Source organism: Hibiscus syriacus, unplaced genomic scaffold (genome assembly GCF_006381635.1).
Source record: "Hibiscus syriacus cultivar Baekdansim isolate YM2019G1 unplaced genomic scaffold, ASM638163v2 tig00110114_pilon, whole genome shotgun sequence".
NCBI lineage: Eukaryota > Viridiplantae > Streptophyta > Magnoliopsida > Malvales > Malvaceae > Hibiscus > Hibiscus syriacus.
In genome coordinates, this window is record NW_024062594.1 from 2,563,611 (window position 1) to 2,577,786 (window position 14,176).

General features: G+C 35.8%; 3 protein-coding genes across 3 annotated transcripts; all 3 read right to left on the minus strand.

Annotated features, from left to right (window-relative positions):
* Positions 1 to 378: 378 nt before the first annotated feature.
* LOC120215058 (protein Iojap-related, mitochondrial) lies at positions 379 to 2,246 on the minus strand. Its single transcript, XM_039212847.1, is given in 6 exon segments — positions 379 to 504; positions 1,320 to 1,362; positions 1,364 to 1,415; positions 1,712 to 1,799; positions 1,882 to 1,922; positions 1,925 to 2,246. Coding segments are annotated over 6 exon segments (567 nt in total). The 5' UTR covers positions 2,196 to 2,246; the 3' UTR covers positions 379 to 432.
* Positions 2,247 to 5,883: 3,637 nt separating this feature from the next.
* Positions 5,884 to 7,513, minus strand: LOC120215147. The gene is made up of 4 exons (XM_039212900.1): positions 6,983 to 7,513; positions 6,379 to 6,851; positions 6,068 to 6,303; positions 5,884 to 5,909 (listed from the first exon to the last, which is right to left on the minus strand). Exons 1-4 carry the CDS (start codon positions 7,511 to 7,513, stop codon positions 5,884 to 5,886), a joined length of 1,266 nt encoding a protein of 421 aa, XP_039068831.1.
* A 9-nt stretch (positions 7,514 to 7,522) lies between these two features.
* LOC120215148 lies at positions 7,523 to 10,866 on the minus strand. Its single transcript, XM_039212901.1, has 7 exons — positions 10,846 to 10,866; positions 10,497 to 10,733; positions 9,896 to 10,361; positions 9,343 to 9,815; positions 8,977 to 9,103; positions 8,413 to 8,886; positions 7,523 to 8,262 (listed from the first exon to the last, which is right to left on the minus strand). Exons 1-7 carry the CDS (start codon positions 10,864 to 10,866, stop codon positions 7,523 to 7,525), a joined length of 2,538 nt encoding a protein of 845 aa, XP_039068832.1.
* Between the last annotated feature and the right edge of the window lie 3,310 nt (positions 10,867 to 14,176).

Consider the following 14,176-nt stretch of genomic DNA (forward strand, 5'->3'; position numbering starts at 1 on the left):
TCCATGGATATATCAAAGGACGACAGATGAGGACAATCATCCCCTCTAAATTTTAAATTAGTAAGTATTTTAGATAGTTTTTTTTTTCAATTGATAATCTGTTTCGTCTTTAAAAGTTTTAGAAAATCGCCCCCCAACATAGGATATTGCATCCGTCCATGATGGTGTCCGGAGCTTCTAGCTTGGCTTCAACTTCAAGTTACTGTTGATTAAGCTCTTCATTCCTTATCTGATAAATCAATATTTCGGTTGTCTTCTGTTCATATCCGATACTCAACCGAATATGAACTTCAGCATATGGCCCTCCATACATGTAAATCATAGAAAGAACTAGTAATCATCTATATTCATATATAGTTTTCCAGTTTACACTGCTAACAAAGAACTGTTAAATCCAAGTGATAAACCCATGAAACAAAGGAACTCTGTCTATTAATCACTTCCTTGGGCTGGCTTTTTGGAATTATTAATACGAAGAACCTTTACAAAAGCTTTCGTCAAGTCCTGAAACAAACAAAGAAAATATTTGTTTTAACAGATTGACTACTAAATGATGTTTTTGCATTTGCAGAAAAGAATGACAGAAAAATGCTACGAAAAGCAATCAAGGAAGAGAATGGGAGACCCTGCAAATATTAAAAGAGAATATCGAGTGTTCTTCTCAATTAAATGAACCATTTCAAGATTCATGTATAGGCTATAGAAAATGAACATATCGAGTTCATTTCTACAAGAAGAAAGGAAGAGAGACCCTGTGAAGGTAAAAAACAACGAGAGGAAATTAGGTACTCTTCTCAATTTTAAATGAACCATTTCAAGATTGATGTCTAGACTCCAGACAACAGGTAATTAACACATAAAGTTCATTTCAACAGTCCTAAGGGTGAAATGTGACCAATATGTGACAATTATTTGCTTTCCAAACTTGGTGAGTAGAATATCTCTGCTCTACAAGTCCAAACACGAGCGGCATGGCCCTAATTTTACTTTCAAGTACTTCCTGTGAAATATGCTATGTTCCACAAAATGCTTGCTAAAACAGCTAATCAAAATCTAGACATATCCTCAGCCATATTCGAAGTCGGGCTAGAGAATTATATGACCTACTGTTGTCAAACAAGAATGGTTTTCCGAAATGTTATCAAGAGGTGCAACCCCACAAAACCAAGGGGGTTGAAGGAGAGAAGCATTTGTCAGGTATTAAATGGAGAAGCTAAACCTGACTATATCCGGTTATCCGTGATATAGACAGTTCTTGTAAAATATTGATATCTAAACATTAGATGTTCATCACTGTAGATCAAAGGATACAAACTTACCTCAACCGGTCCCTTCTGGGTTGTCTTTGAAGTCCAAATATTCCAAATTGTAATAAGTTCTTGCCTTCTCGTCCAGAGTATGAACTATCACTCTACCTAAATAAAGAAACATTCCAGAAAAACAATTCATCAACAAGTGTACAATATAAAGAATTGGAATATTGGATACTCAAACTATCATTTCAGAATATTTTCCTAGAGCTAAAATTGCAAACCCCAAGGAAAATCATCAACGAGATCAATTCCTTCAAAGCAGCTAAATGCATAAACCAATCGAAACATTTTGATTTATGCATGAAAATACTAAGAAACAACAGAATCTTCGTAACTTTACTGAAATTACTACGAAACAACAGGGTTGGATTTGAGAAAAGAGGGAATGCAGCACGAACCAGAGTCGATGACAATCCATTTTCCCGTCTCTTGTCCTTGCACACTGGGTAATACCATCCTCTTAGCTCCTTTTTGCTTCTGTTTAACCTGTTCCAGGAAATAAATATAAGAATAATCATAGTGAAGATCGAGAAAAGTTGGAAACCAAAAGAAAACCACAAATTCGTACTTTGTAAATTAGGGCTTGGGCGATGTTCTTGACGTGCCACGGGACCTCCTGGTGGCAATCACCATGAAATCGGCCCAATGGCATTGGTTCCCAACCGGAACCACCGCTACGTCATCTGCTCTGACGTCGCTTAGAACCTTCTCCACCTCTTGCAGGCTCAGCAACTCATTGCTTATTCTTTCCACAGTGGATGAAAAAAAGGACTGATTTAATCCTGAAAACCCTAGCTTCCACAACCCATTTGTGAGAGAGGACGAAGATAAAGATGTTGCAGATAGATGCAGATATCGGGATCTTAAAGTCGCCCACATCATATTGCAACTCCTGAAACTCTTTGAACTGGCAATCGCCGCTTCCTCGAGCTATTTGCTCCCCTTTGTGGTGGATTTTAAATTTTGAGTAAACTACACTTTCGATCCCTTTATTTATTGACTTATCTTATTTTTATCATTATTTTTGAAAATTTTACGGTTTGATCACTTTTACTTTCAATCCCTCGTAAAACTGGTTAAATTTTAACTTAACACCTGAAATTTAAATAGAATACCAATTTGATCTTAAACTTTACATAAAATACTAATTTAACCCTTAAATTTTAGATGAAATATAAATTTGACCCCTAACTCCATTAAAATTCTCATTACCGACTATCACCCATCATCTTCGTCGATTGTCTTCAGTTTCCATCACCGATTATCGCAGACCGTTAATCAAATAGTTAGCATTAAATAGACTGAAAAAAGAATAAGTATTCAAATTCCAACACACTAAAAAAATACATCATTAAACTGTTTCATGAATACACATTCTTAGACAAACTCGGAATAAATTTGTTTTCAAATATATATATATATATACCTCTCCCACTTCACAATTGTAGTTTTCCACATTCCTGAATGGTAGGACTGAGATTACTAATAGATCTAGGCAACAACCAAGGAGAAGCTTGACAGCTGAAACTGAATCACAGGAAACATTCCGTAGATACAAAATGGACGATAGCTCATCCTCACCAAGCTTCCACCTTAAATGACTCTTCTCATCAGCTGCAGCAAACTAGGACAGATTTCTCCGACTCTTCAACTAGCTGCCTAACTACAGATAGCAACCAAGAAGTGACAACCCTCTTCTCTACAAAGCGAAGCTGCTTTAAACCCTTTGCAACTGAAAGAATATCTCCATGATGGGTTGTTTCGGTCCCATCAACTGCCTTCATATTTTCCACCTAACACGAGACGCTTTGTTAACTTAAGCATAGGGTCAAGACTTTGGGCCTCTTACCCACCAAGTATCTTGGTATTGGTACAAACCAAACGATCTAAATGGTTAAGGAATTATTATTATCTCTTATAGTCTTGAGTTCGAACACAACGTCTATAAGGTTGTATGAACATTCATTATCAAATGATTGAGAGTATTCTTTCAAACAAATAATACATTATATTCACCCAAACCAAAAAAATAAAATTATCTTCATCATCTCATGGAATTGATGAAGATATTTGTGTAACGCCTCAAGCAGTTCTGAGCCTTCAACAATTCTTGCTTCTTCCAAAGCATCAACCATAAATAATAATAAATCTAAAAATATTTTTTTAAAGTGAACACATCTATTTTAACAAAATAAAATTTTTATAAGAACCAAACAATATAAAATATTTGTGGTACTTCAAATTGTTGAAGTTGTACGAACCAAACAATTATTACCAAAATTCCTCCTTTTCCAACATTACAATTTACAAAAGAACGAAGACGGGATAGAAAGCCATTTTGAGGGCTCATGACAGGATGGAATAAGGTGTTTCGCACCTCAAAGCTGACTGTTAGGTTGGCTTCTGGCAGAATGACACGTGTATTGCCGTCTACCTTTATTCTGGCGGTTGCATGATGCGTAGCTTGATTTGCTTTCGTAGAGACATCCCACATTGAAAAAGCCAAGTCCGACATGAATAAAAAAAAAATCTAAAGGCTTTATCTTTTAATTACCGTCCGATCTACGTTATCTGACTAAAGAACCGACCGTCACGTGAGTTGGGAGAGATACTCGAGTCCCAAACTTCGCTTTTTGCAGCCGTAAATTGACAAGGACCCCATTCTTCATGTATTAGAGTACTGCCACAAGTAATACTGTGAAGTGAGAAAGCCTCAAGCCTCACGTGCAACATCGTAAAGTAAACTTAAACTAATAAACTTCAACGAAACAATTATAATTTTTCTCTCTAGTAAGTATTATCTTGAGCCAAAATCACTTAGATATTGTTTTTGAGAAGAAAAAAAATCATATTTAATGATCACAAGCCTAATTCATTATTTTTAAGCAAAATAATCTTTACAATATTGTAGGAAATCGTATGAATCACTCGACGTCTTTTATGAAAATAGATTAGAAGACCTGACATCTTCTCCTAAGATGCATATATGCTTGTAAACTAACAATGTTGTAGTTTGAATGATGTCTTCCCAGAGACATCGTGCAATGCAACATTGATATTACATGATAAAGTATTTTTTTTTCAAAAATCGTCAAGTAATCTGAATGTTTCCTATAATGTACTGTAACATTGACCTTAGATAAGAACTTTTTTCTAACTCCTTATATGAACAAATCTCTTTTTAACTAAATTATGTAAGAAAAGTTATCATTATCTTTAAAAATAAAATAAAAATAATAAATCAATAATATATCTTTTGGATGTTAAGTAATCAAAATAAAAAATAAAATAAAAATATCCACCAACATAGTTTACCCAAAAGTAAAATAAAATCAAAATGATAACAAAACTAAAATACTAAAAATAATATTTGAATTGATGTACTTTTGTTAAATAAACATTAAAGTCTTTTGTTTTACAAATTGAAGTTTGACTTTCTTTTTAAATAAAGCCACAAATTTTCAGCTGTATTCTTAATATTTTAACCCTAATAAAATAAAATAAAGGACAGTTCAGTCTTCTAAAAAAATTGATGGGTGGGTTAGATGAATTGAAGGAATAAAGATTGGTTAGGACATCATTGAAGACAAATTTGTGAAAAGGGCATTTAAGATTTGCCCTATGCACCTACCCACCAATAATGACCACATCATTAATCCTTCCATTATTTCATTAGTCTAGTAGGATTTAATATATATATAAATAGAGAGATAGTTAGGATGTACTTACACGATGTAAAATTTTGTGTAAATTTAAAAGATTTTTACGTTGTGTAAAATGATTTTGATTTAACAATCTTAATAATTAAAGAATTATTATTATATTTTTATATTTGTTTAGTAAGATTTAGGTGATTACACAGTAGTATATGTTCTAAATACTCTCAGTAATTATATAATGAACGCTCAATCACCCTTACAGTTGTTGTGCTCGAACCCGTAACTTTTAAAAACAACAACGATTTCTTTAACTACTGAGATAAGTTAGTTCGTGTATAAATTTATATTTTAACATTGAATCATGTATACATATCTAAATTTATAGATAAATAAGCTGACAAGTTCAATTTTAATATATTGATTTTTATATACGGATGTCATGTTTCATTCATATGTGTATTTTGTTGAGAGTTTTAGTGTATTATATTGAAAATAAATAAATAAAACTTGTAAAGCGTTGTATGTTGAGAGTTGTTATACGGGTTTGTTGACTAAGAATATTAACTTATGAACAAATATTTAAGTTATAATATAAACATGATTAAAACTGAGTTTAAGTTATACATTTTAAATTATGCGATCCAAAAGGAAATTAATTAAAATATAAATGATTTGTACATTTTATTTTTTAATAAAAAATATTAATTAGATTAAAAAACTCAATTTAATAATTATATATAACCAATGAATTATAAATATAAAAAAGAAAAAAATATTAAATTTAGTTTTTAAATATAAAAAATTTAACACGGATTTTCTTCTGATTTATAATAATTAGAGTTTAAAATATTTATAAACTATATTCATTTAATATTTAATTATAATAATTTTTTTTTGGATAAGTAAAATTTTTATTCATCCAAAGAATGCAGACTAGCTGCAACAACCATAACCCATCAACCCATTACATCAAACCCCAATCTATACACAACTGTCTATTTACTGCATCTAGCCTATTCATGCGGCATCCATACATTTTAATACTTACAACTTCTTTAATTCTACTTACAATGGCATCGATCGAGCGAGTCTTACCTCTAAATAGCCTGTGATTACGCTCCTCCCAGATGAAATAAATGAACCCAGACCAGGCCAGCTTAAGGATATGAACCAATAGAGACTTCCCTTTAAGGTTCAGCAGCAACCAGCAGACAAGGTCATTCCAGCATAAAGGCCCCAGATTAAGTGCACAAGCATGCAAGATGGCATGCCAAACTCCCACAACATAGGCACAATCAGAAAAAATGTGATCACGAGACTCAAAACCAGATCTGCACAAACCACAACCACTATCAACAGCTATACCCAACCTTGCAAGCCTGTCTTTAGTTGACAATCTGTCTTACATTGCCATCCAAGATATCATTGAAAAATTTGGAATATGGCCAGGAAACCATACAAGCCGATGCCAACTAACCTTCTCACCTCTACAACGAATATTATCCCAAATCCACCGAGCATTAACTTGAGACCAGTTACTAATAGAACAGAACAAACTGCTAGCTTCACTCCTCAGCTTAAACATTTTAGCTAAGATCCAGCTAAAGTGAGCCCTGTAATCAGCATGCCAGAAATCCACTGATCTAAAGCAATAAGAGTTCACCCAAGCAATCCAAAGGGAATCTTCCCCTGCCAAAATCTTCTTAATCAGCAGTAAGCAACATGATTTGCTCCAATCTGTCAAGCTCCTTAAACCCAAGCCTCCCTCAGATTTTAATAAGCATATCTGTTTCCAGTTCACCCGAGCCCCTCTAGCTGAGGAATCACTCCCTTTCCAAAAGAACCTCATGCACAATTTCTCAACATCCCTTATGACTCCCTTAGGCAAGATAAGATGTCTACTCCAATAGCTAAAAATACTAAATATAACAGATTTAATGAGCTACAATCTACCCCCAAAGCTCAGCCTCTTATTGGCCCATTTACTCAAATTTCCTTAATTTTAGTTACCAAAGAAGTACAATCTTTACTAGTAAGCTTCCTGGTAACCAAGGGTACACCAAGGTACCTAACAGGGAGATTACCAACTCTAAAGCCTGTTCCAGCCTTTATTTGCCCATGGACAAGGTCAGATACACCACAAGCATAAAGCTCAGTTTTCATAGCATTGAGTCTAAGGCCAGAAAGCTTGTAGAAAGTCTCTAATGTGCTAAGAACGCCCATCACAGAATCAAAAGATCCATGGCAAAAAACCAGCAAGTCATCAGCAAAGCAAAGGTATGTGAGGGAGATCCTCTTGCACTTAGGGTGGTATTTAAAGACACCTCTTTTGGCAGCAACATCCAGTAAAGAGGAGAAGACATTCATAACCAGTACAAAAGGATAAGGGGATAGAGGATCCCCTTGTCTAACTCCTCTAGCACCCTTAAAGAATCCCACTAAACTACCATTTAAAGAGACAGAAAACTGAGGAGTAGTGATACAAGCTTTTATCCAACCACAAAACTGCCCAGGTAAGCCCATAGCCTCAAGCACAGTCATTAGGAATTCCTAATTTACAGAATCAAATGCTTTCTGTAAGTCAATCTTTATGGCATATCTAGGGGAGAGACTTTTCCTAGAATAGCCTTTAACTATCTCCTGGGCTAGCAAGGTATTGTCAACAATATTCCTACCTTTAACAAAAGCAGATTGACTAGGGGAAATCATACTAGGAAAGATAAGAGCCAACCTAGTAGTGATAATCCTAGTAATTGTTTTGTATACCACAGAGCAACAAGAAATTGGCCTAAAATCCTTTGACATGCAAGCATTCAAAGACTTAGGGACTAAGATAATAGAGGTAGCATTGAAAGCTGGCAGCAGAGATGAAGAGTGGAAGAAATACCTTACTGCAGCTAAAAAATCATTTCCAACCACATCCCAAGCTGCTTTAAAGAACCAAGAGGAGAAACCATCAGGGCCAGGGCTCTTGCCATTACCTTGCCTAAACAAAGCCTCTTTTATTTCCTTGTCATCCACCTCCTTTATGAGCATATAACCAGCACCTTCTGGCAGAGAGTAGTTCAATAAGTCCTTGAGCCACTCCACAGGAAAATTTTCTACCATTGGATCAGTAGTCCCAATAAGGTTAGTGAAGAAGTTCACTAACTCATTCGCTATATCATCAAATGAATCCAGATACTGACCACTTCCAGACAATGAAACCTTGATAATATTCCTCTTCTTGTTAGACTCAACCCTTTGATGGAAAAATTTAGTGTTAAGATCCCCTCTCTTAACCAGTGCACCTTTGCAATTTGCCTATAAAATTCAGACTCAGCAATCTCCAAATCAACCAGCTCAGCATGAATATTTCTCTCTTCCTCAATACTTATTTGATCAGTGCAGCTGAGATTAAGCAGTTGAATCCTCTCCAGTTCTGTTATTTTATTAAGCACCCTGCTGGAAAATGTCAGAGAAATGCTCCTTATTTAGCTCCTTCAATCTAGGCTTAAGTCTTTTCAATTTAGAAAACTGTCTTTGCATAGGATTGCCCGCGCACTGCTCCAACCAAGAAAGCTTAACAACTCCCATAAAACCAACATTTGAAGTCCAACCGTTAAAAAACTTGAAAGGCTTAGGCCTCCTAGCCAAAGCATCATTCTGTGTCCAGATCATACCAAGGCAATGATCTGAAGCACCCTGTGCCTTGAATTCAGCAAAAGAATCGGGATGAGCAGTTAGCCATTCAGGATTAACCAAAATCCTGTCAAGCTTGCGAGCAAGAAAACCCTTATCTTGCCTATTAGACCAGGTGAAAGTGGGACCAAGGAAATGATGGTCCAACAGGTCCAAATCTCCTAAACAGTCTTGAAAATCTTCCATATCAGAGGAGCTGTGCACACCCAAGGACTCAAAATCAGAGCTCTCATCTGCACTAAGAACAACATTAAAATCCCCTCCAACCACCTAGGGGGAAGAACCAACCAAGCTTTCCAAACTCCTCAAATGATCCCATAAACCTCTCCTGCCAATCCCACTATTACTGCCATAAACAGCGGTAATTAGTGTCCTACAGCCATTAATATTGCCAGCAATGGAGAGAGACTGATCACTAGCACTCAAAATAGAGAAGGACCATTGTTTCCTCTATAGAATCCAAATGCTGCCCCCCTCTGCAAAATCAGAATTACCTACCAAATACCAATCATCAAAGTAAGCTGAGTAAAACTTCATAGAATTAATTCTTCTAATACGGGTTTCCAAGAGACAAACGACATCAACTCCCAAATCCACTAGCCTTTTAAACACCTTATGTTACTTAAGAGGGTTATTAATCCCTCTTACATTCCAAAAACTCACTATCATCAGTTTGCAGCAGGACCTACACCACTTCCAGTCCCCACATTACCACTAATTTTTGCTTTATCCACAAGATTTCTCTTTTTAGACTTGATTTTGTTAAGCAAAGCAGCAACTCCTAAGGAGGCCACCCGAGCCTTTCTCGGACCATCAAGCACACCTCCCTCAGCTAGCGATTCAAATTTACTAGAAGAACCAGTATTACCTTTCTTCCTCCCTCTAGCCTTCTTATTTGAAGCCATAGAATCTTTTAAAGTAGGGAAATCCCCCACAGAACATGTATCCTCCTGTAATACCTTAAGAGCCACTTCCTCAACTAAGGAGGAGCTAAGAGTGTGATCAAGGCCAACAGAACCAGCCACCACACATTCTCCCTCATATGCAATCTTTGGATCCTCCTTACACACTACAGAAGCAGACTCCACCTTATTAGAATCATCCACCCGAATACTGCCATCAACAACTACAAGGTGAGAAATACCAGGCAAGTCTTGTAAGGCTGAAACATTGTTTCCACAGCATTACCAACCAACAACTCATGGTTTGAAACGCCAGCACCAAGAGCAGAGCTAACATTACCTAAGGAGCCCAAAGGCAAATCGGAAAGCACATGAGATGAACTCTGAATAACAATTGAATCCATCTTTCCCTTATCACAGAGCTCGGAGGAGCTGATGCCCTTTTCCCTCCAAACTTTAACCTCGTGCTTCACCTTCTGAGACACAGCACACCTATTTGCCAAGTGCCCAAAAGTTCTACAACAGGAGCAAGATTTTGGTAACCACGGAACAAAGACCTTTATAGTAGCCAAGGATCCATTCTTAAGGGCAACATTTACCTCTTCAGGAATCCTGAACCCCGCAATGATCTCCACACACACCTTCGCATATTCCAGTCTCTTCCTAGAAGCAGTAATGGAATCCATATACAGTGGATTCCCTAAAGCACTGGAAATGTAACTGAGACCTTTCCTAGAGTATAATTCCAACGGGGCGTTATAAAGATGAAACCAAACAGGCATAACAGAGAGATCAAAATCAAGTTTCTACATACAAGGTTCCCATTTCCTCAGCACCAGAGGTTTATTCTGGACATGCCAAGGTCCATTCTCAAGCACCCAGTCCCTAACAGAAGCGTTCATGAATGAGAAAACATAAAGATTCGAACCAGCTAAGCTTACCTTTACTGGCGAAGATTTCCCCCAGAGCGAGTTAATAATCCGCTGCATCGATTCAAAATTTGGAGTAGCACCAATAAATTGGCCAACAGTCGCAGAGTTCCATTCGGCAATACCCTCCTCAAACACCGTCAAAGGCAGTTTAACAGTAGTGGTACCATCCAGGACCTCAGGGGGAAAGAAATCCAGGGACTGCTCCTCCGTCCCCACAAAAAGCTTCCTCCAATCTAGTTTAAGAGCCTTCGAATCCATGCAAAATCAAAATAAAACCAGCAACAACGCAAAAAAGAAAGAGCCCAGCGATAAATTAGAATCGAAGAAGGAGATCGGAGAACACATTAGGCCAGCTAACGTGCGCCTCGAGAGCTTCCATGTTTGCGATCTATTTCACTACTGTCCTCAACCGTCCACTAATTATAATAATTGTTTCTGTGGTTAAGTGTGTTTTAGTGCTTTATCTGGCCTAAGTTCAAATCTCAATATGTGAATTTTTCGTTTCTTTTTTCATGGCATTAATTACGGTATAAGGTATATATGTTATTGTGTAAAATATAATTTAATGGTTGAGCTTGGTTCAATGGCTAGGGCGTGCACTGTCCTCACTTATATAGGTTTAAATCATGTGGCTCCCTCCTTAACTCATTCTTTGTTCTTTGTTTTTTCTTCTACCAGATGGTAGCATGTATAACCGTCTGATTGAAAGAAAAAAAATTGAATTAAAAAAATTGAATTAAAAAAAATCTCATCATTTAATTAAAGGATTAAATTTATTAAATTAAATTAAAATTAAGATCAAACTAATAAAATGTGCAAGTATTGAGGATCAAATATATAATTATATTAATTTTATTAATTGTTACGTCAGCTTATCAGTTAAAAGTTAATGGCATATGGTTTGTGTAGACATTTATTTTCGTCTAGGACTTCAAGGATATTTATTAGATGTTTTTTATATTATATAGTATATATGATAATATATATAATAATAATTTAAAAAATATATAGTATATATAGTTTTTGAAAATATATAATATAGTTTTTGAAAACATATTATATAATTTTGAAAACGTATAATATATAGTTTTTTAAAAATAGTTTTTGAAAACGTATATAATATATGTAATTTTTGAAAACATATTATATTGTTTTTGAAATTAATATATTTTATATAGTTTTTAATATATACATATTATTATATATTATTATTATTAATATTTTATTTTATTTTTTCTTATCTATTTTTATTTTTATTTATTTTTATTTCATTTTATTTATTTCATCTTTGTTTTAGGTCCAATAAGAGTCTAAGTCCAAAAGGAGTCATGATCCAACGAAGGTAAGGATGCAAGGGTCTAAGTCAGGGCCCGTCGGACCCAATAGGCCAAGACCGGGAAGCAAGGAGTAAAGCATGAATACCCAACAGGACAACCCGACTGGAGCCCAACAGGTAGAAGCCCGAGTCGCCTGACCCAACGAGATTTGATCCAACGGCTAGATTTCATCAGGAGCGATTGGTAACTGCGCATGGAAGCCATGCGCCAGTAAGGTCATCAGACCGAAAGAATTGGGGCATATTAAACCACCCAAACCAAAGCAAAATCGAAGTGAAATCAAGCAACAATAGGATCTCCCAAGATTTTCGGCGAGGGGGACATCCTCAAGCTCGAATAAATTAGAAAACAGGGGAAACAACCCCCGAGATACTCGAAAATAACCATTGTTGGGGGTTATATAAACCCCGAAAGGCATCAAAGTAAGACATCAAGAGAAAAAAACGAAAAAGAAATCAAACAAAATAACATTAAAAATAGCTAAGGAAAATCACAAGAAAATCAAGGCTAGCGTCGACTCGGAGGAGGAACGGACGCCGGAACGTAAAAGGTCACCAAGAAAAATGACTTCAATTAAATCACATATGGTCGTCAAAGGTAAGTAATTAGGATTGAACTTCTAAATTTTAATTTTCGCAATTAAGACAATCGAGAAATCAAATTGGTACCGAATGGGCAATACAGGGGTGCTAATCATTCCCTGACTGTAATTGACTTCCGAATCCGACAAATTTTTAGTAAGTTATAGATCAAACAACGATAAGTTATGGTATCTGATCAACCAAATTAAAATGATCGGTGGCGACTCCATCACATTAAATTAATTCGAAACTCGATTCCGAATCTACTCAAAGGACGGTTACGACAACTTGATTGAATCATTTAAATAGTTGGGTGGTCTGATTGATGAAATAGAAACACTGGTAGTAAAAACGAAATAGAGTAATAGTTGATTGGTCACTCGTGTAGTTTATCCTAAAAAAGAAAAGAAGAATGCATTGATCGGGTCGGGTGGACGAATTGGTCATTGCGCGGACCCTGTGCGCAACCCGACACGAGCATCTTTATAAATTACATCTCCTTTTTTATTTCATTAAAATTTTTACTTGTTCCCTCAGAACCAAGAAAATAGAATCTAATTACCATCTGTTTCTCTAGTGTACCACTTCGTTTCAGCCGTCGCGGCAACCACCGTTCACGGCTATCCGTTAACCTTGTAACTTCCAAATTTTGACAAGAATACTCATTATTTTTACTTATAAACCCCGAAATCAGCCTAGTTTTCTCAAAATCAACACCGAAAGCACTAAATCTAAGCACGAGTCCTGCGGTTTCTAACATTTAAACCGCCACATTCTGCTGTTAGATGGTCACCGGATTTAAGACGAACTACCTTACGGTCCTCCTCAAGGTATTAACCTGTTTTGATTTTTTTTGGAGACAACAAGCCGAACTTAAGAATCCTTGAAAACCATAAAAAGAGCTTAACCCACTGCCAGCAAATGCTTGCTTTTTCTTTACTTTGCTGATGGGTATCTGTTTATATTCTGTTCATTTTTTCTGTTTATTTTTGTTAAGAAAATGAAACAGGAAAAATTATGGTTTATTCTTGTGATTTGTTGGAGAATTGTGACCCTTTCAGGGTTTGTTGATGTTGGTCTTGTCAATTCTTTGCTTTGTTGAAATCAAGGGTTTATCATAAATTCATTGTGATCGAATCTGCCAAGCAGGTCAAATTATTTGGTCTTATCCTAACCTTAATTCATGGATCCTAAGTTTTCGGACCCTATTTCTAGCTTCAAACCCCTCCAAAAAATTCTATAATAAATTCCAACCCTATTTTCAGATCTCACATTTCTTGTTTCAAAGTTCCCTTTTTAAATTTTACTCCTTTTTTATTTTTTCTGGAATTTTTCTTTTATATTTTTAAATGTCTGATTTATATATGTTTTAGAGTTTCCTAAATATGAAAAGAAATAATATGATAAAATAACATATGGAAACAAATTTGGGACGACGGCCCAACCAAGACCAAAATTCTAGATCGCCCCATTACTGAAATCATTTTCAAATGACACAGATAAAATTGTGTCTGCAGGTGAACTGATATCGTCACTAATTTTGAGCGGCGCTGGAAGGGTTCTGCTTGGAGGTTACTGGTGGCTGAAAATTCTGACTTTTGACTTTGGCTTTTGGTCATTGTAGGTATTTTACAGTTAATTTTGATGGAATTCTAGGGTTCGGAACTTGCATTTCACTACGAGCATCTCAATTTGGTGGCTATTTTTCACCTCAATTTGGTGGTTATTGTTTAGTTGCTGCTGCTGAAGTTCCCTTTTTGGAGTATATGAT

What these genes read in the sequence shown, in the direction of transcription:
- LOC120215147 (XM_039212900.1), bottom strand. Translation starts at nt 7,513, where the DNA reads ATGACTGTGCTTGAGGCTATGGGCTTACCTGGGCAGTTTTGTGGTTGG. An exon ending in GTAAAGATTGTACTTCTTTG is followed by an intron (nt 6,852 to 6,982) that starts GTAACTAAAATT and finishes ATCTTGCCTAAG; the next exon opens with GGAGTCATAAGGGATGTTGA. An exon ending in ATGATATCTTGGATGGCAAT is followed by an intron (nt 6,304 to 6,378) that starts GTAAGACAGATT and finishes TGGTTTGTGCAG; the next exon opens with ATCTGGTTTTGAGTCTCGTG.
- LOC120215148 (XM_039212901.1), bottom strand. Translation starts at nt 10,866, where the DNA reads ATGGAAGCTCTCGAGGCGCAC. An exon ending in TTTGCCTTTGGGCTCCTTAG is followed by an intron (nt 9,816 to 9,895) that starts GTAATGTTAGCT and finishes ACAATGTTTCAG; the next exon opens with CCTTACAAGACTTGCCTGGT. An exon ending in CTCTGACATTTTCCAGCAGG is followed by an intron (nt 8,263 to 8,412) that starts GTGCTTAATAAA and finishes CAAATTGCAAAG; the next exon opens with GTGCACTGGTTAAGAGAGGG.